At 35.1% G+C, this 26,491-nt stretch overlaps 4 protein-coding genes and 1 pseudogene across 6 annotated transcripts; 4 read left to right on the top strand and 1 right to left on the bottom strand.

Annotated features, from left to right (window-relative positions):
• Positions 1-297: 297 nt before the first annotated feature.
• LOC145039077 (serine/threonine-protein kinase STY46-like) lies at positions 298-6,270 on the top strand. 2 transcript variants are annotated; one of them, XM_078987235.1, is made up of 16 exons: positions 298-860; positions 985-1,099; positions 1,796-1,857; positions 1,997-2,116; positions 3,102-3,174; positions 3,704-3,814; positions 3,907-3,957; positions 4,075-4,217; positions 4,299-4,409; positions 4,494-4,567; positions 4,650-4,825; positions 4,896-4,991; positions 5,126-5,206; positions 5,284-5,334; positions 5,432-5,572; positions 5,766-6,270. In XM_078987235.1, exons 1-16 carry the CDS (start codon positions 679-681, stop codon positions 5,799-5,801), a joined length of 1,623 nt encoding a protein of 540 aa, XP_078843361.1. In that variant the 5' UTR covers positions 298-678; the 3' UTR covers positions 5,802-6,270. The 2 variants fall into 2 exon arrangements, with proteins under 2 accessions (XP_078843361.1, XP_078843415.1); XM_078987289.1 differs by having other exon boundaries at positions 2,003-2,116.
• A 5,112-nt stretch (positions 6,271-11,382) lies between these two features.
• LOC145002055 (uncharacterized) lies at positions 11,383-12,455 on the top strand (annotated as a pseudogene).
• Positions 12,456-13,728: 1,273 nt separating this feature from the next.
• On the top strand, positions 13,729-19,994 carry LOC145039245 (PH, RCC1 and FYVE domains-containing protein 1-like). Of its 2 annotated transcripts, none has more exons than XM_078987338.1 (9): positions 13,729-14,305; positions 15,181-15,282; positions 15,370-15,459; positions 15,583-15,669; positions 15,746-15,865; positions 16,487-18,547; positions 18,924-19,070; positions 19,165-19,562; positions 19,656-19,994. In XM_078987338.1, the coding sequence occupies exons 1-9, from the start codon at positions 14,258-14,260 to the stop codon at positions 19,819-19,821; spliced, it is 3,219 nt and encodes a 1,072-aa protein (XP_078843464.1). In that variant the 5' UTR covers positions 13,729-14,257; the 3' UTR covers positions 19,822-19,994. The 2 variants fall into 2 exon arrangements, with proteins under 2 accessions (XP_078843464.1, XP_078843505.1); XM_078987379.1 differs by having other exon boundaries at positions 13,730-14,305; positions 15,196-15,282.
• A 2,372-nt stretch (positions 19,995-22,366) lies between these two features.
• Positions 22,367-23,216, bottom strand: LOC145002067 (uncharacterized). Its single transcript, XM_078961372.1, has 2 exons — positions 22,886-23,216; positions 22,367-22,842 (listed from the first exon to the last, which is right to left on the bottom strand). Exons 1-2 carry the CDS (start codon positions 23,214-23,216, stop codon positions 22,367-22,369), a joined length of 807 nt encoding a protein of 268 aa, XP_078817498.1.
• A 733-nt stretch (positions 23,217-23,949) lies between these two features.
• On the top strand, positions 23,950-25,734 carry LOC145047872 (protein PLANT CADMIUM RESISTANCE 2-like). The gene is made up of 4 exons (XM_078996235.1): positions 23,950-24,540; positions 24,636-24,707; positions 25,049-25,282; positions 25,473-25,734. Exons 1-4 carry the CDS (start codon positions 24,174-24,176, stop codon positions 25,556-25,558), a joined length of 759 nt encoding a protein of 252 aa, XP_078852361.1. The 5' UTR covers positions 23,950-24,173; the 3' UTR covers positions 25,559-25,734.
• Positions 25,735-26,491: the final 757 nt, after the last annotated feature.

Here is a 26,491-nt window from a genome sequence, read left to right on the forward strand (position 1 = left end):
GTTGACGATTTTTTTTTTTTAATTTTTTTTTTTTAAATTTTTTATATTATGGTGTTATAAGTACACCCCATGATCTACGAAGAAAATGATTTTCTTTTTTGACAATTTAAGAACTTAGATCAGCGCAATTTAAATTTAAATTACTAGATATTAACATTCCCGAAATTATGATGGTATGTTGTAAAAGTCTTTTTCTATAATATTTTATAATGATAATGAAATATAATAAGATTGCCATGAATAATGCATTCCCCTTTCTGAAAATAAAAACCCGAGACACTCCTCCTACCCACGCCATTTTCAACTCTTTCTCTCTCACACATACACACCATAAACACACAGTGACGACAACATTCAGCAGGGCCCTTTTCTCTTTCTCTCGCTCTCAAAAAGCCTGCCATTTTTCCAAAAGTATTTTCAAAACAGGTCTTTCTACACCCTCACTACTCCAAATTTACAAGCTTACCCCTCTTTTTCTAGATTCCTTCAAAGATCCCCGGTCAACCTCTGCTTTCTCCGGCGACGATGTTGCCGGACCATTTTCTCTCTCGGAACTTGATATTGGTTGTAGATATGTAGTAAACAATTATACATTGAAACAGGTATATAGATACACACATATACAATACAACATATATATACATATAGGTATACGTACAGAACAGAACAGAGATAGTGATGGATTTGGTTGAAGGAGTCGGTGAGAGCTCTTCGCCGCCTCGGAGTTTTGGAAGTTTTAGCGGTAATGAAATAGTGAATGATGTGTATAATCGGTTAGTGGAGATTGGCAACGAAGAGGCTATTAATCATCCTGAATTTCGGGATCAGTTGGAAGCTCACTTCAACCGGTTTCCTGCGAGGTATATGTGCACACGGATATAAGTTTGTTATAAATTTGTATCAATTTCGAGACGTTTACTTTTGCTAGTTCTCATCTTCCATCATGCTTTAAAAATGTTATTTCTGACACTCTTAATGCATCAGTTATGCACTGGATATCAACTTGGATAGGGTTGAAGATGTGCTGCTACATCAAAAGCTTCTTGTGTTGGCAAAGGATCCTGTAAATCGACCTGTCGTTCATGTTCGTCTTTTAGAGGTAATGGTTTTAGTTTGAAGATTCGAGCTACACATTATTAACTTCGCTCTCGAGTGTTAGAAAAACTTGATACCCCTCATCTGTCATATCAAAAATAAAAAAATAAACATGTTTAACATGCTCCAGCAAGTGCTCTTGAATGTTGATGCAATGGATTCATATTCTCTAGTGATTTAATGATCCATCTGTTAGAATACGAAAGCTTCTGGAGTCACTGCTGGAGAACATGTAGTATAAGGCTTCCTTGAAAGGTCGTGGTCTTCGATCTCAAGTTTTGTTAGAAAAAGTATGTGAAGACTTTCAAAAGCTAGGTCATGTTGTAGTTTTGGATGGACAAAAATATGCAATGATGCAACCCAATCCCAATTGCAATCTGAACAATTCGCATTCAGTGCTCTCCTATCTGCTATTACTTATTACATGTACTGAATTGGATAAACCTGCAAATCAAGTTTATTGACCATAAAATATTATCTTTATTTCCATTTTTAGAAAGATGTGTACACAGCTCTTAGCTAATTTGACTGCAAATTGGTATCCAAGTGTATGCTTCATGGATCTTCATCACAACCAAATTAAAAGATATCGTTGCTGAAATCTGCCTTTTGTTTGTTTTATGTTCTCTAGCCTGAATCTTGTGTGCGTGTGCATTTTATATTTCCTAATTGTTACAATTCCTAAAATTGTGGATTGCAGAACTTTTGGACTAGAGCAGATGTTGATGACTGTGAGCAACAAGAATTAACAACAGATGCTAGGTATATTAGCAAATACAGAATTAACATTTATGTGTTTCTGCAATTCCTTCCTCTCTTTCAAATGTGGAACCCCATATTTTGTCATTTCATACGTGTGCTGCTATCTTTATTTGCTACATATTTCACTTATTCTCAACAGTGACAGGGATCAAGAGGTGGGTTTTGAACCTTGCTCTCAACTTGAGGACCTAAATTTGGAGGTTGGAAGAAGTTCTGCTGATAAGGAGGAGGGGGAGAACCTAGGAGAGTCTTCCAGAAGGTAATGCAACCAAGTATATATAAGCAAAGATTTAATACTAGTTGTAACTTCAGTCTCATTTGCTCTTATTTATATGTGTAAACCCTAAAACTATTTTCCCTTTTGTAACACCACATGGGAATCTATACAAGTCTTCGTGTAGTAGGTTTAGATAAAGGCATGATTCAGTTGTAACTGATCACTAAAATTGTTGGAATGCTGACAATTCTCTTGTGGGTTGTCTCTTTTTTCCCCTATTAGGTCCTGTGAGGGTAAAGCGGCTGAATGAGTAATTATGTCTCTCTGGATAAAGTGTCGTACACAAGGCTGTTTTTTTGTAGGCTGAACGAGACTAAATGACCATTTTACCCTTACATTCCAAAAAAAAAAAAAAACAAATTTCATCATTTTTTATGTGAGAGGAGTTGAGAAGAAAAAAGAAGAGAAAATAGGTAAAGGTTAGTGTCTTGATACATTAAGCCAGGTTTTTGGCTTAACCCATTAAGTCATTATGTCCAGACTAAGTAAAAAAAAGATATAGCCACGTATAGGTTGTCAAGATTAAGTGCTTAACCCATTAAGCCCATTATGTAAAAAAGAAACAGCCCCTTAGTCATACATGAGAGCATGACACTATACTGAAATTTAGGAAGAATTGTGTGAGGTCTTGTTGAAATTAAAGGAAAAATGAGATAGATTTTTCCTTTAATTTCAACAAGTCCTCACACAATTCTCCCTTAATTTCAGTATAGTGTCATGCACTCATGTATGACTATGGGGCTGTTTTTATATAATAAAGGGGCATATATTGTTGATGTTCTTCAGGTTAAATTTGGAAAAACTAACTAACCAGCATATATGACTACACTGCTTTAATCCTACCTGTCAACAGCTGTGTTGTTATTCTTTCTTTTGTTTTTGTTGTTGTTAGATAAGATTCCTAGATGTTTGTTGATATGAGGGGAATAAATTAGCATTTCATGACTCATGACATGAATGTTTGCAGAGTGGATGTTCCAGATATGCCAATTCATGAAGTCATATTTTCTGCTATTGACAAGCCTAAGCTCCTCAGTCAGGTATCCTGGAATCTTTCTTTCTTGGACATGCATGCACTTATTTTCCATACTTTTATTTGTCTAGTATTTGATTCATATTCCTACCCAATTCAAAGTTGCCATTTTTTTTATAATTTTCTCATATGTTCAGATAACTAATAGTAATTTTGGGCTTTGACGACCTTTTATTGTGTTTAATATTTTTATTTTTCTAAACAAAAGATCCATTAAAACTATACATTGTATTCCATTCCTATAGGCTAACCAAACTTGATCATGGAATGTAATACCGCATTCCATTACCTTGCCTATTTCATTACTGTGTCCATTCCATTCCAACCAACCAACTCGACTACATGAAAGCCATAACACGCTGCTAAATGAAAAGGTCCAGCTGTCATCAGATAATGGTGTTTGTGGCATTGTCAAAATGTCAACACTTAACAGTTTGCAGTAATTTAGTTTCATATTTAACCTGCCATTAAACATTTGTGATCCTTTTCTTGCTATTTTTTAAAACACAATCCTAACCTATCTTCCTCTCTCCTAGCTTTCCGCTTTGCTTTCTGACATAGAGCTCAACATCCGTGAAGCACATGTGTTTTCAACAATAGATGGCTATTCTTTGGATGTATTTGTGGTAGATGGATGGCCTTTTCAGGTTCTTCTTCTTCTCCCTCTTCTTTTCTAACATCAAAATACTCATATTTTACTTTTATTCCAATGTTTCTGATTCTGCAAACTTGTGGTCAGGAATCAATTGCTTTACACGAAGCCATGGAGAAAGCAATTTCTAGAAGTGAGGTAAAATCTTTTTCCATTCACTACGATTTTCATCACATGGTGTTTTTTGTAAGGGTATTAGGGTCTTATTTTAAGACAAAAAGATATGCACAAACTGGATTACTGTTTACCTTGTAGGGTTCATGGTCTGGTTCTTCTTCAGATTCTATATCAGCTGTACAGAAAGCTTTAGCCACTGAAGCCCATTTTGGAGATGCAGAAATAGATAGAACATCATTGAAAATTGGAGAAAAGATTGCATCTGGATCTTGTGGAGATTTGTACGTGTACACTGTTTTTTCCAATTACATTCCTAATTCTTACAAGTATATCTTAATATCAGTTATCTTGTTTGTTGAAAGATTCCATGGAGAGTACCTTGGTGAGCATGTTGCTGTCAAGATTCTTAGATCTGAACATTTAAATGATGAAACATTGGGGAATGAATTCGCTCATGAAGTAGCCATGCTCAGGTAACTTTTACTTTAAAAACCTGTAAATTAAAACCTTATTAATCAAACTAATAAACAAAGCATCATGTGTGTGTGTGTTTGAAGGGAGGTTCAGCATGCCAATGTTGTTCGTTTTATTGGTGCATGCATGAAGAAACCTCCTTTGTGCATAATAACAGGTAGAAAACTTCCATTAACTATATATTATATATTTTGATTGTTTGATAAATCTTAAAACATTTTTGGTGATTATATATGCAGAATACATGCCTGGAGGGAGCCTTTATGAGTACTTACATAAAAACCATAAGATGTTGAAGCTTTCAGAGATAGTGAAGTTTGGTATAGATGTCTGCAAAGGAATGGAGTACTTGCACAGCAGCAACATAATTCATAGGGATCTCAAGACTGCAAATTTGCTCATGGACACTCAAAATGTAAAAACTAGAAAGCCATTAATTACACTTTGACTTATTAGCTTGTTAACTGTTTTTCATTTAATTTTAGGTTGTGAAGGTGGCAGATTTTGGGGTTGCCCGGTTTCTGAGTCAAGGGGGAGTTATGACAGCAGAGACCGGAACATACAGATGGATGGCTCCTGAGGTTTCTCTTTCTTCCTCCTTACATATAATATTTGAATGTATATTTAACCCTAACTAATTTGTGAATCATCCTCTAAACTCTAAATCTAACATGATGAATGGAGGTACCTATGTATTGTCGTGGTTGGTTTTCAGGTTATAAATCATCAACAATATGATGAAAAGGCGGATGTTTTCAGTTTTGCGATTGTTTTATGGGAGCTTGTGACAGCCAAGGTAATAATTTTACTTATTATTATTATTATTATTATAGATATAGAGTTAAGAATGATATGAATATGAGGAGGATGTAGGTTCCTTATGAGAAGATGACACCGTTGCAAGCAGCCTTGGGAGTAAGACAGGTCAGCATTTGGATTTGGATATATCATATATCATATATCATATATCATATATGAGAGAGAATGCATAACGAAAGAAACAATATAAATATTGCTGCAGGGCCTTCGACCAGATGTTCCCACAAACACACACCCAGAGCTGAAGGAGTTGATGCAGAGATGCTGGGACTTTGATCCCCGTAACCGCCTTTCCTTCTGTCAAATCCGACTTCAACTTGAAGGCTTACTCCTGGAAATTCAGGTAAACCAAATTTGGCCTTGATGGATTTTTCCCAAATCACATTATAACTTTCATACTACAACACAATATCCGTGTGGTTGTGGTTGTGGTTGTTCGATGACGAGGGCATTTACGTCTTTTGTCTTATGTGCAACCTGTGTTTTTTCTCCTATATATATTTTTGTGTAATTATTGGTTGGTTCTTGATTCACAGGATGAAGCAAAAACACCAAATGGCATTGGCAGCTAGACATTTGAGTGAGTGGGTACTAATTTGTATATATATGGGTGGGGGTTAATTAGATCCATCGACTTTACACTCCCACCAGCCTATAAACAACTCTAGTCTATACTCTATAGGAGAGGAGATGTAACTTAATTACGTCACCCAAAATTAGTAATTAGTGTACATAATGTAGTCATCGTGTGTGTTTGGATAAAAAAAGACCAACAGAAGCATTAAACGAGACTATTGGACCCAAAAATCACGCCTTCAAAGTCGTCACTCAAAATGTTAAAAACAAAAAGTCATGTGATTCATGTCTTAATTAGGAATGGGGAACTATGTATGGATGTATCGAGTCCTCCATATTTGATAGATTTTGTATTTGTAACCACAAATGTTGTTCAGCTGTTTTGATTTACTTTGGAATTTATGTGCTTGTACAAACCGTTTATTGGACCAATTGTTGAAGCAATGCTCTAAAAAACTTGTCACAGCTCGTACTTGCCGTTAAGCTTTGAAATACATATAAAATTATTATTATATACAAAATTACCGCCTTAAATTACGCTTTACAAATGACATTGCTTGACACAATTTAAAAAAACTTGAGGTCTGACATTGCCGTCAAGTCAAGCTTTACGTTATTTAGAATTTTGATATTAAGACCGAAATAGTTGTTCAATTGTGTTGTTATTATTATTATTATTTTGAAATCATAAACGTTTTTCATACTACTCATAAGATGGTGTATGGTTATGTTTGACGGACTAATGTTATGTTTGACGTACTATCTGAAAAGCTAGTTGTTAGCTGAAAAGTTAGTAGATAGCTGAAAAACAGGCTGTTAAATAAAAAGCTAGCTGATAGCTATAAAATTATCTGATAAAAAATAAAGTTTGATAAAACTAGTTGAAATATATAAAATTACATAAAAAAATGTTAAGAGTATTTATTTTTATAATTAATTAAAGGGTATATTTGGAAAATTTTAAAAAAGTTTCTAAAAAGCTAGACTAAGGTTGTGTTTGGCGTGCCACAGCTAGCTGATAAGCTAGTTTATCTTTCGAGTTTTTTTTATGTTGTCGTGTTTGGTAATCCAAAAAGTAGCTTACAAGCTAGATTTTTTAAAAGCTGCTTATACTAGTTTTTTATGAGCTTTTTTAAAATTTCCAAATACACCCCTTAATTAATTATAGAAACACATACTTTCACATGTCATTTAATATAATTTTATATATTTCAGCTAGTTTTTTAGCTAGTTTTACCAAACGTTATTTTTTATCAGCTAGTTTTTCAGCTATTAGCTAACAACTAGCTTTTCAGCTAGTACGCCAAATATAACCTATGTAGTTTTTTCAAAAGCTAGCTTATATGCTATTTTTTGACTTGCCAAACACGACAACATAAAAAAGCTCGAAAAATAAGCTAGTTATGAAACTCCAAACACAACCTAAATGAAAAATTAATTGTTAACTGATAACTAAAAAGCTATTTGCAAATGCTATCTGATAAAAAAAAAATATTGTTTGGTTAAACTAAATGAAATATGTAAAATGCCAAAAAATATATATAGAATATTGACTTTTTTTTAATTTTTATTTTTATAATCAACAAAAGGTAGGATTAAAAAAAAGCTCAATAAGATCGTTGAAGCACTAGTTTAAGTAATTTTTTAGAAAAGTTGGCTTATAAACTACTATTTGATTTGCCAAACATAACAATCAAAAATGTTTTACAAATAAGATACTTATAAGCTAGTTGTGGTGTGCAAAAAATAACTTAAATCAACTAATAAACTAATTACAACTGTACGTCATGAAAATGAATACACTTATTGAATTTTCCTTAATATTCGTTAAAAAAAGTTATAATGCATACTTTTAACGGTATTTTATGGATGACGTGGTTGGAAAAGAGGGTGTTGCAGCTTCACTTCAACTCCAACAAGGGTAGGACTCCAATTTGCAGAGTTGGGAAGAAGAGGCGGAATGAGGTGTTGCGTAGGGGAAGAGAGAGAGAGAGAGAGAGAGAGAGAGAGAGAGAGAGTCTATAATCAGAGATGGGAAGAAGAGACGAAATAGGGTGTTGCGCGCGCGCGCGCGCGAGAGAGAGAGAGAGAGAGAGAGAGAAAGAGAGAGAGACTCCACAATCGTCTGTCAAGTTGAGTTGTTCTCTACATACAGAGCTCAAGGCATAGTGTTTGTTGAGCTAACTTAGCTCCTGTTAAGTCCACTCCCCATAGCCATATAAATATGTTGGATTATTGGAATAATCGAATATTTAATTTACTCTTGAATATGGATAATTTCATCAACCTTATACGTACATCACTACATGTTTTTATACAACATTTCTATTATATTTCTTTAATGATACTACTTTTGTGAAGATAGTTCTACGCATTTATGCTTTATCGAATTGTACAATACAACATTTTAAACTACAAATTATAAAATTTGTAGTGTATTATTAATAACTCCCAATAATAATAGGTGGGAGTAGGGGTGTTGTTTGGTTGGTTTTTTCGAGTTTCAGTTTAATCGGTTCGGTTTTTTCAATTTTTTTTACATCTTAAAAGTAACCATAACCAAACCAAATAAGGTTCGGTTTAATCGGTTTTGGTTAATTCGGTTATGGTTTATTCGGTTCGGTTTATCAGTTAATTCGAATAAATTTTGTAAGTAAAAATAAATATTAAACTAAAAGAAAAAAGACTTACTAAGCTTTTACAAATGAAAAAAATATACTAATACATAACATATTACATTCAGTATTTCACGGTATGTTACCTTGAAGAGTCGATATAGCCATACAAGTTATAGAGACTGGTTAATAGAATTTAGTTGTATATAAAGATGTGAAAAATGATTGAAAGTTGATTGACATTTAACTAATTAGTTGTTACTTTTTAATATAATATATAAACAATTATAATTTTATAATGGTTAAAAATTAAATAATAAGTTATGAAAGTATTTTTTTAGTAACTAATCTATTACTTTAAATATAAAATGTTAATTTATATATATATATATATATATATATATATATATATATATATATATATATATATATATAAACTATAAAATATATATTAGTTAAATATCTTATTCGGGTTTTTCGGTTTAACCAAAATAATGAAAATTTAACCATAACCAAACCAAATAAAATATTCTTATCCGGTTAACCAAACCGAATTAACCAAATAACCCGAACCAAATAAACCAAACATCATTTGGTTATTCGGTTTTAGTTTTTCATCATACCCCTAAACAGGAGTGACTTTACTGGACAAGATCTAACATAGCATGGTCCATACGAAGGACTAACTATGTCTACAAAGGGCATGTGGTTTCGAGGCTTTGCCATTCGAATTGATTGTAATATGCATCTTATTCTTCGTTGGTACTATGAATGTGTGTCTGGTCATAAACATGTTTTCTTAGATGTCATATTTTGAAAGGAGGACAACATTAAAAATTATATATATATATATATATATATATATATATATATATAGACACACACACGCTAGTGGGGTATCTGCACCCGCGGTCAACAAACACAAGGACGGTTAATAGTTTTTTTTCGATGAATAAATTCTTGTAGGCGATTTTTTTTTCGGCAGATGGTGAATACGAAGACAGTTAATAGTTGTCTATATTTACTATAAACTAGTGAAGGTCCCCCACGTTGCGGGGTTTAAAAGACTTTACTATTTATCTTTTTGTTATCTATCTCTTTTTTATACATACGTAACGCTAAGTTTAGTAATGTCAATGATAAATAAAGTAGAAACATGTTTGGGTTTGGACAAATACAAAATCAAAGACATGAACAAAACAAACCAAGAACTAAAACTGATATTAAGGGAACAAAAAAGCATTATTGGTCTCTCGTATGTGCAAAAGATAAAAATTCCCTTTTGATAAAGAAATTACAATATAGTGAGAGCAGCTAAAAGTGAACCATCAAAGGCTGAAAGAACAATCTCACTGTTCAAAAAGACTTCGTATAGTTGTCGTTGCAGATTAAAAGATAAAAAGAATTGAAGAACGTAAGTTGACTTTTATAAAATAAAAAATATAAAAGCCCTTAATGTAAGTACCTAAGAAGGGGATAATTTCAAGCACACGATAATCTCAATCTTTTTAGAAATCTTAGCAGTGTTTGTTAATATTACATCACATAAACATACTTAATTAGTACTCACATTTAAAGTAAAGAGTCATGATTCCATTTTATCATCATTCCAAAAAAAGAGAGGCAATTGTAAGTGTTTGTTCCATCTCTAGGGGGTATAAAATCTCCACATTTATGAGTTTTTATGATAGATCTAGTTCATGCTTAAGAATTCCCATGTTTAGTCCCCATAACCTTGGTTCTTATGAGTATAAGCTACTCTTGGCCTTTAGGTATCATTTCCAGTGGATTTTGGAGTTGTTAAGACTTAAAAATGAGAGCTTGGTTACTCTTATTTCCCCATGCATAAATTTTTGGACAATGGATGGATTTTTGGACCTAGGGTTTGTTTTGGTGTCCTTAAGATGCATGCAAATGGATAAAGTCATAGACTTTATACATTAAGACATTCATCTAGCTTAGTTTTGGAAGTTTGGTGGTATAATCTTTTGTATTAATAACTTAATGAGAAAAGTGCTCACTAGTTTAGTACGCATGGTGTAATTATGCCTACACAGCATGTAGCCTTGTTTTGTCCCGTAAAAGCCACTTGGTGCTCTACGCAGGGTGTAACCCGAGTGTTGGCTTTTGACCTTTTGGCCATTGACTTTGACCAAGTTTGACTTTTGGTCAAATGGAGTGATTTGAGTAACAGACTAAGGCTTGGTCCTTGTTTGTTGTATAAGTGACATGTAGAGCTAATATTTGGAGCAGTAATCCATTCAGCTATCTTTCAGACTTTGAGGTGAGTTTTCCTCACTATAGTCATGGGTTGAAGGCACCAATTTCGGCCCACTAGTTTATGTATCCTGATATATAAGATGATGATATGTTGGTTACATGTTAGACTGCTAGGTTTGTATGATTACCTGTATTTGTTGGTTATATGTTAGACTGGTAGATCTGTATAATTACCTATACTTGTTGGTTATTGATTATCGTTGCATATATCGACAAGTTATTGTTTTGTTGGGTTAAGGCGGTCCTACTTTGTACCGAAGGCCAAGATAATCGAGCGGTCCAACTTATGTTGTAGGCTTGGGAGTGGTCCAATTTATAACTGAAGGCTTAGTGGCGGGTATGCATGGTTGCGTGCACTGTATGTATGTTGTTGTGTGGGGTACTTTGGGGAAAATCACTAAGCTTTGGCTTACAGTTTGATTTCATGGTTTCAGGTACATCTAAGGATCGGGGCAAGGTGAACGCGTGATTGTGTACATCATCCTTGGATATTTTATTAACATATGATTTTGGGATACTCTAATTAATGATCATGACTTTTGGAAACAATGTTATGTATGATTTATAGGTTATTATATGGTTTTAAAAATGAAAATTTTTGTCATAATTTTTGGGAGACAAAATGGCAGTTACACACACAAATCTCTTAAATATAGAAGATATGAAGAGGCGGTTATAAGCCATGATGAGCCCTAAGGCCGTCAAACCTTCATATCAGAATTTACTTCAGGTTTTTTTGTACTTATCCGATTACAACGGTCACTTTCTAGACTCGGAAAGTCACTCCCCTAACTCGTCGAGTCCACTCATTAACCACATCATCCAGTCGCGACCAGACTCGACGAGTCTGAGCACCAACTCGTCGAGTCACCCTACATAAATAAAGAAATGCAACATAAATTAATATACATGGGAAACTGGGTGTTACATTCTTTAGAACCCGAATCCGATCAAATCACTTACCATCTTTCATCTTCACCTGCTCCGATGTTGTCTTCCTCGGCTCCGGTGGCGGCCCATATGTTGACTCCAGTAGAGATAAACCTAAGCCGCTCGACATTGTTTCAGTATATACTCTAATCATTTATGTCTGTATTTTTCGGTCTCTTATGTCAAAATTTTAGGGATTTCGTGTTCTTAAAGTCCCCTTCACTGATTGATAGTTGATATATTTCACATAATGAGACCATCTTATATTCTTTGAAAAAGTCCGAAAAAGTTGCAGTTATGGCTTTCGAAGAAGATGATGCTCGCGTTTAGATAACCGATAACACCCCATTTGTGGTGGTGACAGATCCCCTCGATGATTCTCGTAACATCGACGCTTCAATCCCCACCGAAACAATATTTAGGATCTACAATCGTTTAATAGAACTCGATAATCTTCCAACGGAGGAGGAGGCACAGTTGAATTCATTACAAAGCGACAACCGCCTCATCTCCACTGGCTATGTTCTTTACTCATCCGCCACCATACTCTGCACCATCTTCGGTTACGACGCACACGCCTTATTATCGATCATTCAACCGGAGAACTTGTTCTCACACACCCATACATAAAAATCCATCATTGAGGTCAGATATATTCTGTAAACGATTCACGATACTTTAATGTATGATGGAGTGGGGATGAACCCTTAAGACCATCTATGACTTGTTTATAAGGCGAAACCGCTGAGTTTTATGGCGGAGCAAGCAAACAGGAAAGGTTTGGACGGGAATAACAAGCTTCTGGTTGCAATGAGTCGAAGATGATGAAGAAAGAATAGAAGACGAATAAGAAAACCGCCAAGATGATGATGGTTTGCAATGAGTTGTCTTCCTTGTAGGAGAGTTCTTGTTCTTCAGAATCCAACTATGAAAACATGGTGGGTAGGCGGAGAAGCAATGTTGGACTCAAGGATATTGATTCGACTGTGACTAGTTTCTTTGGTGGGAGTCGGGGATGTTATGATATGGTGTCAACATTTTAAGTGTTTGAGTAGACTTTGGTTATGATTTGGTAATTTGTGAGGTGGATTTTAGTTTAATTCTTATAACTTGTGAAAACAACAACGTCATCAAGGATACCGATAATAACAAGTCTTGAGCATTTTTTAACAGGTAAAACTAGACTTTATGCCCCTAAATTACCAAAAAAAAAATCACGAGGGACCATTTAAACAATATATATTAAAGTTTGTTGGATTACAACAACAATAATCCTAAAAACTTAATAGTTGGTAACGTTTTGTTAACATGTTACATGAAATACTTTTCTAGCGTTTTGCTTAAAGTAAACAGTAAAAATTTGTAGCGCCAAACATGATTTTTTGTTCAAAGTGGTGCATTTTATCAAACGTTAAAAACTAAAAGCTACTAAATACTCTATGCCGAAGGCGTCCAAAATAAAGTCGGTCATTTTTTACACAAAAGTATGAGTTTGCATACTATAATTTTCAATGTTTTAAAACCTGGTTAGATCCGGCCGGTTCAACCGGATGGACCCTGACCGGGGGTAGAAGGCGGGTCAATCGAGAACGTTTTTTTTTTTTTTTGTGAAAATACGAACCGTGGTTCGACCGTTTATGTTGAACCGGTTAAAACCGGATTGACCCGTTTTAATAGGGTTTGGATAGTTGGATACAAGTAGCGAACGCCAAAACAACGAGCCGTTTGTAGTTTTTTCAATGTTTAAATTTTGTGAACTTCAAATCATTGGTTTTATATGTTTATGCATTATGAAGGAAAATACAAACATATAAAAATAGAAAAATACCATAAACCGTAAACCGGGTTGATCCGACGGTTAAACAGTTAACCCGTGAATCGATCATTACATCGGATCAACTAAAAACCCGGGTTTTAAATAGTTTAATAATTTTCTTTAAATTTTAAAAATGGTTTTCATGTTTTAAGGCAACGAAAAAATAAAAATGCTAACATTTATTAATACAAAAAGTATTTTTAATACTGTAATAAAAAAGGTGAAAAGAAAAAGCAAGGCGTTGGAAATAGAAATTGTCTCCTCATTATTATTATTATTATTATTTTTCCATTCTCTCTCTCTCTCTCTCTCTCTCTCTCTCTGTGGCGGAATTCTTCTCTTTTGCCATCTTTGACTCTGAACCTTCTCGGACGCCACCCCCTTCTTCAATTCGGTTCTTTCCCTCTGCCGGAGCCGCCACCGGTAATTCGCTTCAATCATCTCTGGCCTCTTCACCGTTTTCTAGATACTAGCCGGCCTGCGCATCTGAAGTTCCCCTATTTCTCCTTAACGGCGGGTGAAGACTTCAAAGAGAACTCAAATGCGTTGATTTTTAACTGATCATCTAGGCGGTTTGTAGATCTGAGGGGAGGAGTTGGTGCTTTCTAGGGTTTTGAAAGGAGTTTTGTTTATTTTTATTGTGCTGTTACGACTATTTTTGTTAGTACTTGTTTTATGAGGGTTACGTGTGAAGTGAAACGTTGATGGTAGTGGACGGACGAAAGTGTGTGATTTCGATTGATAATGACCGGGGATTACAGCGGCGTCTGGTGGCGGTGCTGGTGGTGGTCCGGTGAATTCGTCACATGGAATGGCAGATCTTGTTAGCTACGGTAACGCCGATCGTGACATTGAGCAGGTATATCTTATCAACTCGCTAATACATCGTATGCTAAGATACATAATATTTATTATAATGGAAGTCTCGGCATATTTTTTGGAATAAATAGAAAAATCTAGGGCTTATTAAAAAATATAAGGGGCAAAAATTTCATCAGCACCTTGAACGTTGACAAAGAAGCTTGGCTCTGTTTGATGGTGCTGGAGAAGTAGTTAGGTTTATAAGTTTCTAGTTGATGTCCTGTGCAAGAACTAAATTTTCAAGATGAGCATTTAGGGTGTACCATTCCTTTATTGGCATAACTTAAAATGGCAATATCTCCCATGGAACCTAAGGTCTTATCCTCTTAGGTTACATTCTTCATGTGCCACCATGAGGACAACATGTCCTGAATGCAGTAATGGAAGGAGGAAGTTTGTTTAAAAATGACATGACTTCTTCTGGATGTATCATGTATGAGATACCAAACTTTTGTTGTGGACATATGAATTTTGGTGATTCCCATACTAGTCATGGCACATGGAGCAAAGAATGTCTCTTAACTAAAAGTCTAAACTAGAAATTAAGTCATGCTGTGTGGGGCATACCTGCCATTTGGCAAACAAAATAAGTTAAAATGTAAGTACAGGAAAATAGATCTAGTAGGAAGGGACATAATAAATTGGATAAGTTTTATTGAGTGATTATCATCAAAATCACAGAATTCATACTAGGTTAAGAAACAAAAAGGTGTAATCTTTTTATTAGAATCGACCAACCACAAACGAATGAGCATTAGTGAATAAATAAAAGCGACTATCTATCACCCAATTAGGGAAGTATTTATTGTTGATTGATCAATTATTCTGTTTTCACATAATTCTTTAACTACCAATTCCATCTTTCATATTTAGTCTAACCCTTTTCAGGCATTAATTGCTCTGAAGAAGGGCGCACAGTTACTTAAATATGGTCGCAAGGGGAAGCCCAAATTTTGTCCATTTAGACTTTCCCATGTGAGTTTTTCAAGTTGTTATTTTCATTGTACTGACAACTACATATCATTTCTTTTTTTGCTTAATTGCTTCAATTTGAATCTTTAGGATGAGTCATCTCTAATTTGGATTTCGGGTAGTGGTGAAAGGAGCTTGAAATTAGCCTCAGTTTCTAGAATTATTCCTGGACAAAGAACTGTGAGACCTCGACAATCTTTTTAAGCATGCATTACATATCATAATGCCTTTTGGTTTCTTGCATATGTTTGATGAATGGATCTTTTGAGTAAAAATGTTTCTCTTAATAATGATCTTCACTAGGCTGTTTTCCGGCGTTATTTGCGTCCTGAAAAAGACTATCTTTCATTTTCTCTCGTATACAACAACGGGAAACGATCTCTTGATTTGGTTAGTGATTTACTATTGTCAAATGAATGATGAATCATGTAATTTCTTTTTTGATCCTAATTCTCTTATAATTTAGATCTGCAAGGACAAAGTCGAGGCTGAAGTGTGGATTGCAGGCCTCAAAGCACTGATTTCATCTTGGCAAGGAGGGCGTTCCAAAATTGATGGATGGAGTGACGGAGGCCTTTACCTTGATGTATGTTTTCCTTCCATTTCTTATCAAGCTAACATCACCATAAATCATCTGAAGAGTTTGTGTAAATTATAGGGTTAAATGCGTATATATGCACAATGTTTCACCTTTTTCCCAATCAATGCAACAAACTGTTTTTTTTTAAATGCAAAATATGCAATGGCGTTACGATTTAGGACTAGGAGTCAAAAGATGCAAATTTGCTTGCATAGTTTGGTAAAAAGGTGAAACATTGCTGCATAATATGTTAAAAGAAGTGAAAAACTGTTGCATAATTTTGTAATAAGTTGAAACATTGTTGCGCATTTCACTATTTCAGTCGTTGAATGAAACGTGATTTGAATAGTTTGTCTACAGTATGAAATTTTATTGCATAAATATGCGTTAAACCTAACTTGATATTTTAAATTGTCGGTGAAAAAACAATATATTTTTTTTGGTATGAGTATGACTATCAATTCTTAATGTAACACGCTGCATCCGTACAAAATCCGCTTACATGGTATTAAAGTTAATTATTCTTGTTAGCCTAATGGAGAAAAAACATAAATTTATTTGCTATATTTAAGGCATATCCTTGGATTTTGTTTCTTATTCGTGTTATTTATGGTCAATTGTCACCAGGATAACAAAGATTTAGCATCAAACAGTGCAAGTGACAGTTCAGTTACTCCAGACGTTTCTGTTAGCTCAAGTTCAAACCCAACTACTTCCCCCAAAACTTCTTCCAATTTTGAGAGGTCGCATGCAGTTTTGGAGCAAACAAACATGCAACTAAAAGGTTCAAGTTCAGATACTTTTAGGGTTAGTGTCTCTAGTGCACCAAGTACATCCAGTCACGGGTCGGGTCCAGATGACTGTGATGCTTTAGGTGACGTGTACATATGGGGTGAAGTAATATGTGAAAATGTCATCAAACTAGGCCCAGATCGAACCATAAACCCTTCCAACACAAGAACCGATGTCCTTCTCCCAAAACCCTTAGAATCCAATGTCGTTTTAGACGTTAATCATATCGCCTGTGGGGTCCGCCATGCTGCCCTAGTTACCCGCCAAGGCGAACTCTTCACATGGGGGGAGGAATCGGGCGGGCGGCTCGGTCACGGGGTCGGGAAAGACGTGACCCAACCACGGTTAGTCGAATCTTTAACGGTCTCGAACATCGATTTTGTCGCGTGTGGTGAGTTTCATACATGTGCGGTTACTTCCTCGGGTGAGCTTTACACGTGGGGGGACGGGACCCACAATGTCGGGCTTCTCGGGCACGGGACAGATGTCAGTCATTGGATACCAAAACGAATCTCCGGTCCACTCGAAGGGCTTCAAGTTTCTTCGGTCACATGCGGGCCATGGCACACCGCTTTAATTACATCCACCGGGCAGCTTTTTACATTTGGTGACGGGACGTTTGGCGTGTTAGGGCACGGTGACCGGGAAAACGTGTCCTACCCGAAAGAAGTCGACTCGCTTTCCGGTTTGCGGACGGTGGCTGTCGCATGTGGTGTCTGGCATACGGCGGCTGTGGTTGATATTATTGTAACACAATCCAGTTCCAATGTTTCTTCCGGAAAGCTATTCACGTGGGGTGACGGGGACAAAAACCGCCTTGGACACGGCGATAAAGAACCACGTCTCAAACCGACATGTGTCCCGGCTCTCATCGATTACAATTTCCATAAAGTTGCTTGCGGCCATAGTTTGACCGTTGGGTTGACCACATCCGGACAGGTTTACACAATGGGAAGCACGGTGTACGGTCAACTCGGGAACCCGCAATGCGACGGGAAGCTACCGTGTTTGGTCGAGGGTAAACTCGTAATTTCATCCGTTGATGAAATCGCTTGCGGTGCGTATCATGTCGCGGTATTGACATCGAAAAACGAGGTTTTTACATGGGGGAAAGGTGCGAATGGAAGGTTAGGCCATGGAGATATCGAAGACCGTAAAACACCGACTCTTGTTGAATCTTTAAAAGACAGACATGTAAAATACATATCTTGTGGTTCAAATTATACTGCAGCTATTTGTGTTCATAAATGGGTGTCTGGTGCTGAACAATCTCAGTGTTCATCTTGTAGACAGGCTTTCGGGTTCACTAGAAAGAGACACAATTGTTACAACTGTGGACTTGTCCACTGCCATTCGTGTAGTTCAAAAAAAGCACCACGAGCTGCTCTGGCTCCAAACCCTGGAAAACCATATCGCGTGTGTGATTCCTGTTTTACTAAATTAAGTAAAATGTCGGAAAGTGGAATCAATAGCAGACGGAATGTGAAACCCCGGCTTTCGGGAGAGAACAAGGACCGGCTCGATAAGGCGGATTTGAGATTAGCGAAATCGGGGGTGGTGTCTAATCAAGATTTGATTAAGCTTTTGGATAATAAAGCGGCTAAGCAAGGGAAGAAAGGGGACACGTTTCTTGGTAGATCATCTCAGGCTCCATTGATGCAGCTTAAAGATGTTGTGCTGTATGGTGATTTCCGGCGTGCGATTCCGAAACCGGTTGTGACTCAGTCGAGTGTCAGTTCCCGGTCCGTGTCACCGTTCTCCAGGAAAGCGAGCCCGCCACGTTCTGCAACACCGGTTCCTACAACTTCGGGGCTTTCGTTTTCTAAAGGGGTTTCCGATAGTTTGAAGAAAACAAATGACCTCTTGAATCAAGAAGTTCTTAAGTTGCGTGCACAGGTATGTTTCAATAGGACGTGCTAATTTGTGTTTTGTTCGAGTAATAGAAGAGTTGAATGCAAAAAATTAAGAAAATACTTTCCTTGATATGTTTATTATAACATCCTACTTTCATTTCTTTTGATTACAACATTGCACTTTGAAAAATCTACCTAATTATAAGTTGTAACTTATAACAATACATATCATCCAACTACAAAGCAATTTTTTTGCTGTAATTGGGTAGAGTTTTCAAAGTACTAATATGAAAACCTTTTGAAAGTAGAAAAAAGGATGCTATATAGTACACAAATAAGTGCAAGTGTGTTATTTCTTGGGTTTAGTTCTTGTCAATTCTCATAGATGAGCATTTATTTTTGGGTCTATTGTTGTTAAGGTTGAGAGCTTGATGCGAGAATGTGATATGCAAGAAGTAGAGCTTCAGAAATCGAGAAAGAAATCTCAGGAAGCCATGGTGTTGGCTGCAGAGGAATCTGCTAAATGTAAAGCTGCAAAAGATGTGATAAAATCACTGACAGCTCAGGTGAGGACCAAGTTTGTTTATAATTGACTTGAGCTGCCTGTTTTGCTTGGTTGTGTATAATATAATATAAAAATTAATATACGTATGTATGCAGCTGAAGGATATGGCAGAGAGATTGCCAGCTGGATCGTATGACTTTGAGAGCATACAGGTAAAGTCAGCAAGTGTGTTGGAGCAAAATGGTGTTCATTATCTTAATGCCAATGATATTTCGACACCAAATGATAAAGTCGAGAAGGAATATCCAAATGGAGCAATGCATGTGACAGAGGAGGGTAAGGATATATTGTCAGCACAAGAAGATGGAAATAACAGTTTGAAAGCAAGGAGTCCTGTTCCTGTGTCTGTCCCCAGTGAGACAACAGCAACAGCTGGTGGTAGTAATCAACAACAAGTGGAGGCTGAATGGATCGAACAGTATGAGCCTGGTGTGTACATAACCCTAGTGGCTCTCCGTGATGGAACTAGAGATCTCAAAAGAGTCCGCTTCAGGTATATTGGTAACAAAAATAAAAAGGTTATATTTCCCAAATTATGTATGGTGGGTAAAAAATACAAATAAAAAGGATGTATTTATATTTACAGTCGAAGGAGATTTGGGGAGCATCAAGCGGAGACATGGTGGTCGGAAAACCGTGAACAAGTTTACGAAAGATATAACGTTCGTGGATCGTCATCAAGTAGTAAGTCATCTGTTTCTTCAGCACCAACTGCCGGCCCTCGCAGGTCAGCTGAATCCCCCAAGTATTAGATCACCGACACCGCTTCGCTTCTACCCGTGTAATTGTTTCCTGGATCATGGATGTTAGCAAAAGATAGCATATGTGTCACCCCAATTTTTTAGTTTTTGTTTCGTATAATATATATATATTATTTTTGTAATTTATATCTAGTGCGGGGGTGCAAAAATTGATTTCACTCAAACGCTTGCTGTTACCGTGCGTGTTAGCTTTAGCCTACCAGGTGAACCAGACTGTCATAGATTGCCAATTAGTAGTAGGTAGGTGTCTATTTAGGGCATGTTTGTCAGAATAGCCTGACACGGCAAACGTAGGCGTAAGTTTTTGAAAGATGAAAAATTGCTCAAAAGATAACTATAAGCTATTTGAATTACCTTTTAAATAATTTGTTCTAAAATAGAAGTTTTAAGTTCATATTTCCAAATACAAATTTTCTTTAATTATAGTTTCTTTTAAAAAATCAACAGCTAAATGATTTTAGAAGTTCATCGCGGGTTTATCCTCGAGCCCGTTTAGTTTTTTAGATTAAACAATTAAACATATATTAATTAGAAAAAAGAGAGTAAGGACTAATAAGTAAACATATGATATTTAGACCTCTAAGATCATTTCTAACTCATTTTTATTTTTTTCCCGAAGTAAAAAAATGAGGTAAATAGTGTTTCATCTCTAATTTTATTTTATTTTTCACCCTCAAAAAGTATATTTTTCATTCTTGTAACTTATATAAATTTTCAAACACACATTTTCTATTAATTTGATTTTAATAAATATATAATCTATATTTTTTTCATTGCAATAATATTAAATAAATAAGATTATACTTATAACACTTAATTATTAGCTTTTGTAAAATACGTTATTATATTTTAAAATTTCAATATCTATTTAAATTTTGGTATTATACTATTCATTAAATTAAATGGGATAGTGATGGTGAGTAATGAGGGAAAAATAAGAGAAATAATGAAAAATAAAAGTGAGTTAGAGATGCTTTTAGACTACTTCAATTCACAATTAAAACCAACCCAACTATCCATTAAATAAATAATTTTTTCTCTCTTCCACATATTTAACCCAACTAAACCTAACTTTTTAGCAAACCAAATCAAACCACTTTTTTATTTTACAAATAGTAAACTTTTAGATTAATTTTTATTATACTAATATTTATTACAAAAGTTAAAAAATATTTTATTTAGTTATATTAATAAATTATTTATATTAAATATAAAACTAAAAAAAATATTTTATATTCATAAATCAAACTTAATAAAGTAAAAGTTACAATCAAAACATGAAATACACGATTACAGATACAGACGATGCAAACTACATAATTATCTATCAATGTTAAAGTTTTTCCATATATGCTCAATCAAATTGTTTTTCAAAATGTTATGAATTTCTCTATTGCGAAGTTGACAATATTAATTATATAACTAACTGGATATGTCTGTAATTCGTTGAGTGAAATATTATAAATTTTGATCGTCATCTTCAATATATGTTCTTTGTTTCCAGTTTGTAGACATGTCATTTAGAAATTCGAATGGATCATAATAGTGAAGGTATGTACAACGTTCATTCTCCACAATTATATTACAAATGATAATACATGCAATCATAATTTTCCCCATCATAACCTTGTCCCACAAAAGACATGGGTGTCAAAGAAATGCAAAACGAGTTTGTAGAACTCCAAATACTCATTCAACATCTATTATAGCGGCCTCTTGATATTCAGCAAACAACTTGTGTTTTCAAAGTTGAGGAGAAGTTATTGACTTGACAAAAGCATCCTATGAGGGATATATGCCATATTATTTTCCCGACCATTCATGATATAACCCACATTTGGTCCCCGGCCTGCTAAGACATCATCAAAAATAAGAGACCGATGGAGGATGTTAAAGTCATTGCACGTGCTTGGTGTTCCAAAGAATGCATGCCATATCCATAAGTCATACGACGCAACGACTTCCAAAATGATTGTTGGTTTACTGTTTCTACCTGCATATTATTCAGCCTAAACAGTCAGTGGCGGAGCTTGAACAATTAACTAGGAGGGGGGGGGGGGGGGGGGGTTATAAATTAAAATTAACGTTCTTAAAAGAAAAACAAATTGTTTTCAACAAATAAACACCAAAAACACATCGAAAAAGAATTACAACTCAGCCCAACGACCTTTAATGTCTTTAAATTTATCAATAACAAATTTCGAATCAATGGTTTCAACGATTTCTCTTTCTATGTAAATCACCAAGTTGTTTGCGAGAAAGGTTCTTGAATATTTTCATTGCTGAAAACTCCCTCTCTGTTGTTGCGGTAGAAACTGGAAGTGTCAAGATTAACCGAACCACTCTATCAAGCAAATAATATCGCCCAATCATTAAATCTACTATTCAACTCATGTAACTGTTTGTCAAATGTGGCTGTAAACAAATCCACTCGATAAATATGTTCAAAAGTAACATGATTATCTGTTTTTCGAGGCCGGTATCAAGTAGAAGTATATGGATCATTGATATCTGTCATATTTATTTGATGTTTTTCTCAAAAAAACTTTACTTGTGCAAGTAAAGACTCCCATCCCTTGTTTCTGAAATCATTTAGACCCTCATTTGTTGCTGAAACTAACTCCATGACATTAAGAATATCTTGGGATTTCTTTTGTAGAGCTTGAGAAAGTATTTCAGTTTTTCCAATTACTTCCTTTATCAGGTGAAGAATGAACACAAACTCAAATGATTTCCGATAACAATAAGCTGCATCATCATCTCCGCGTTGAGAATAAGTAGCAGATACGTCATCAATTATTCCTTGGAGAACAACACGAGCACAAGCAAACATGTTAAGCAAACTACAAACGGAACGAAAATGAGAACCCCAACGTGTATCACTAGCTCTTCTTAATGTCCCACCTTGATTCAATCCTTTACCTGATTCGATTTCACCTAGTTCCAATAATTGTTCAATCTCAGTTGCCTTTGATTTTTTTAACTCATCATGACACTTACTGGAAGCACAAACTACGATAATTGTAAAAATTAAGTTTGTAAAAAATTGGTGAACCGGAATAATTTCTCTTGAAGCAGCCACCAAGGCTAGTTGCAATATGTGAGCAAAATGCATAAGGACAATCCTCAAGAACAAGTGCTTGTAATCCGTTCCATTCCCCTCTCATATTACTAGCACCATCATAACCTTGACCATAGATTTTACTAACATCAAATTGATAGTGTAAAAGTTGTCTCCGTATATTTGTTTTCAAGGTTAATGATAAGGTATCCCTAAAATGAACCAAATCCAAGAACCTTTCCCGTATCATTCCTTCCGCATCAACATATCTCAAAACTATCGTCATTTGCTCCTTTTTAGACTCATCCCGTGACTCATCAACCATGACACAAAAGTATGAATCCCCCGCTTCACTACGAATATGCTTTCGAACTTTATTTGCAATAATACTAAGAATTTCTTTTTGAAATTCCCCATAAATATACTTTGAATTATAAGGAAGTTGAAGATTATATAATTTATGTCAACTGTCACAGGATTGGAACTTGAAGATATATCATTATGTCATAAACAAAATTATATGTTTACGATTAAAAACATATTACCTAAAACTATATTAATATGGATTCAAATAGTTGAAAATATAAATTTTTTTTTTATTTTATCTTAAAACTATATCAATATGGATGTTTATTTGTAGAGAATAAAAAATCATAAATTTTGGTATATATAAAATCATATATCGATAAAAATAGCTTCTTAAAAATTAAAAAAATCGAAAAAACTATGTTTTTTATAGATTAAGGTAATGATTAACATAGTGTAAGGAAACATGTTTTGTTCGAAAACACATGTCTAATACTTTCACATTTTTGCTGGTACGACGGAAGGAGTGGCTGAGAATGATTCCCTCATTCTTAATTTTTTTTTTCAATTGAACTTTCCTATATATATATATATATATATATATATATATATATATATATATATATATATATATATATATATATATATATATATATATATATATATATATGGATTGCTATTTAATTATTATTAACCTATAAATATAAATATAATCCATATTTACAATTCTTTCCCAATATTTAACCTCCTAATTTTGAGCATCAAAGTCAAGTTTTATTCTTTTCGATCGTCACCTCCGATATCCAAATTTCATCCACCATTTACCATCTTCAACCCCTTCCTTCCTTCCTCCTCCAATTCTTCACAAATCCATTTTTGCTGTATTGCGACAAAAATTCCCTCTTCATCATTATTTTATTGTTCTCCATCGCCATCTCTTGTTGGTGTCTCGGTGGGGTCCAAAATTGAGCCCCACATGCAACCCAACCAAGCTCCGATATCGTCACACCATGAACAACCGCCGCCGCCACCGCCTCCACCACCACCACCATGGGCGGTGACGTCGCAATCAACGCCTCAATATCAACAATCAACAATGGTAGTACCACCGCCTCTGCACTACCAAACCTACAACCCTCAGATGTTTCCGGGTCAATCTCAACCGGGAACGACGGGAGCACTTCCACCACATTTCTATCACATGCAGCCGGGGGCGTCGTCCTCAGGAGCACGGTATCCTTATTCCTTGAGTCCCCGGAGATCAAATCCTGGTCATTTGTATCCGGATCATGAACGGGATTGGTCCACCGGTCTTTTCCAGTGTACCTCCAACATCAAAAACTGTACGTAATCGCAAATTGTTTAATCGTATTTTCAAAATTTACATCTTCATTCGGTCATATGAAATCGTTTGATCGATTTCACCCCCAAATTTCAGGTTTCGTTACGACGCTTTGTCCGTGCATTACTTTTGGGGAGATCGCTGAGATTTTGACGGAAGGACATACGCGTAAGTCACTTGGACATTTTGCTTTTCGTTCAACAATTATTCAATCGGTGATTTGAAATTAGTGATTCAATCGAAACTTGCAATCAGTTCTTTGTTTGAACCCCAAACCACCACCACTGACCACCGTGCAAAACAGCTTTTGTTTTCGTTTTCGGTTATGTGAGTATCATTAGATGTATAGAAATTTACATGTCTATACTTTAGCCTGAACATAAAGAATCCATGAGCTCAGATTCATAGCTCATACAACTCGTGTTTGATTCTATTACATTCTACTGTTTGATTGAAATTATGTTTGAACTTTGAAGTTAACTTGTCTTTCACCATGGAAATGGATGCAGCTTGGTATGAACCAGCGACATTGTGTGCGTGTTTAGGAGCAGCGAGCTTTGTTTTCATATTCATGCTGTGGTTGACTTTCCCTTACACTTGTCTATATCGTGTTAAAATGAGAAAAAAATACAAGTTAAAAGGAAGCCTACTTGAAGATTGTTTGATCAATGCATTTTGCGGATGGTGTGCCTTATGTCAACAGTATCGGGAGCTTGATCATCAAGGCTTCAACGTTTCAATCGGTACTTTTGCAACTATGCATTAAGATCTTCTCACTTATGCACAATTCAAATTATTGATTACTTTCTAATTTTGTAAAATGTGGTTTGATAAAAGGCAAAAATGGAAGAATCTTGTGCACACAAATCAATGTTATTAGTTTTAAATTGATAAATAATATTATACTATTATTTTTGTGAAAAAAATATATAGGATGGCATGAAAACAAGAGGAGGGAAAGTCAAGCAGTGGCAGTATTTCGATTGATACCACCAGAGGAGCAAGAGATGTCAAGATGAAGATTAAAAAAAGGGGAATTATTGTAATGTAATTTTTTCAAATTAAAAAAGATCATTACAAACCACCGAATTTGATTGCCATGCCATTTTTTTGTATATTATTGGATAACGGTTATAGTTTTATGAAAACAACAGTTTAATTAAAAGAATGTATGTAAATATGTTTTTGTCTGTAGAAAAGTGGACGATTAAAAAAACATTTTTAATCGATTGTCGTTCAAAATGGTTAAACTCTAGAATAAGCATTGCCAGATAAAACATATGTTTGAATTTTGATGGGGTGAAATCAGAACTGTAGGTCAAAACTTTGGAAATTGGAGTGTTACATGCCATTAACTTCAGTTTTAGGCTTTTAGCCAAAATAAGGCCATACATAATATATGACTTTCGCGTATACATACGATGAACGGTCTAGGTGGCCACGAATCACGACCGTGCACACCATCCCTGTGGGTCGTGGTCGTGGCGATCCGTGTTGCCCACAACGATTTACAATTTCCACAGAAGATGGCAGTTTTAGAAAAGCCAAATAACCAAATGCATGATGATTTTTGGGTAAAAGTATGAAGTGTTTTTCATGATTTAATGGGTTGCCAAAGCCGTAGTCTTGATCAAATATGTTCGAAGTTTTGCGATATAAGGATTAAACGCCTTGAGTTCAATGAAATTTATAACTTTTTTTTATAAACAACGTACACAAAGACGAGCTAGTTGTTGTGTCTATGCATCAATATGAAGATACAAACTACAAACCGTTTACACACCTCAAAACTTGGTTAAAATTGAAGGAGTGCCCAAATTCAATCATTGAAAAAATAAGATTTAAAAAACTACTTTAAGTTGTTTGTGTTGTATTTTTATTTATTTATTTATTTATTTATTTATTTATTTTTTTCATTTTAAGTTGTTTGTTTTAAATTAATGTAATGTTTT

The sequence above is a fragment of the Lactuca saligna genome, chromosome 1, assembly GCF_052625555.1.
Source record: "Lactuca saligna cultivar CGN05327 chromosome 1, ASM5262555v1, whole genome shotgun sequence".
NCBI lineage: Eukaryota > Viridiplantae > Streptophyta > Magnoliopsida > Asterales > Asteraceae > Lactuca > Lactuca saligna.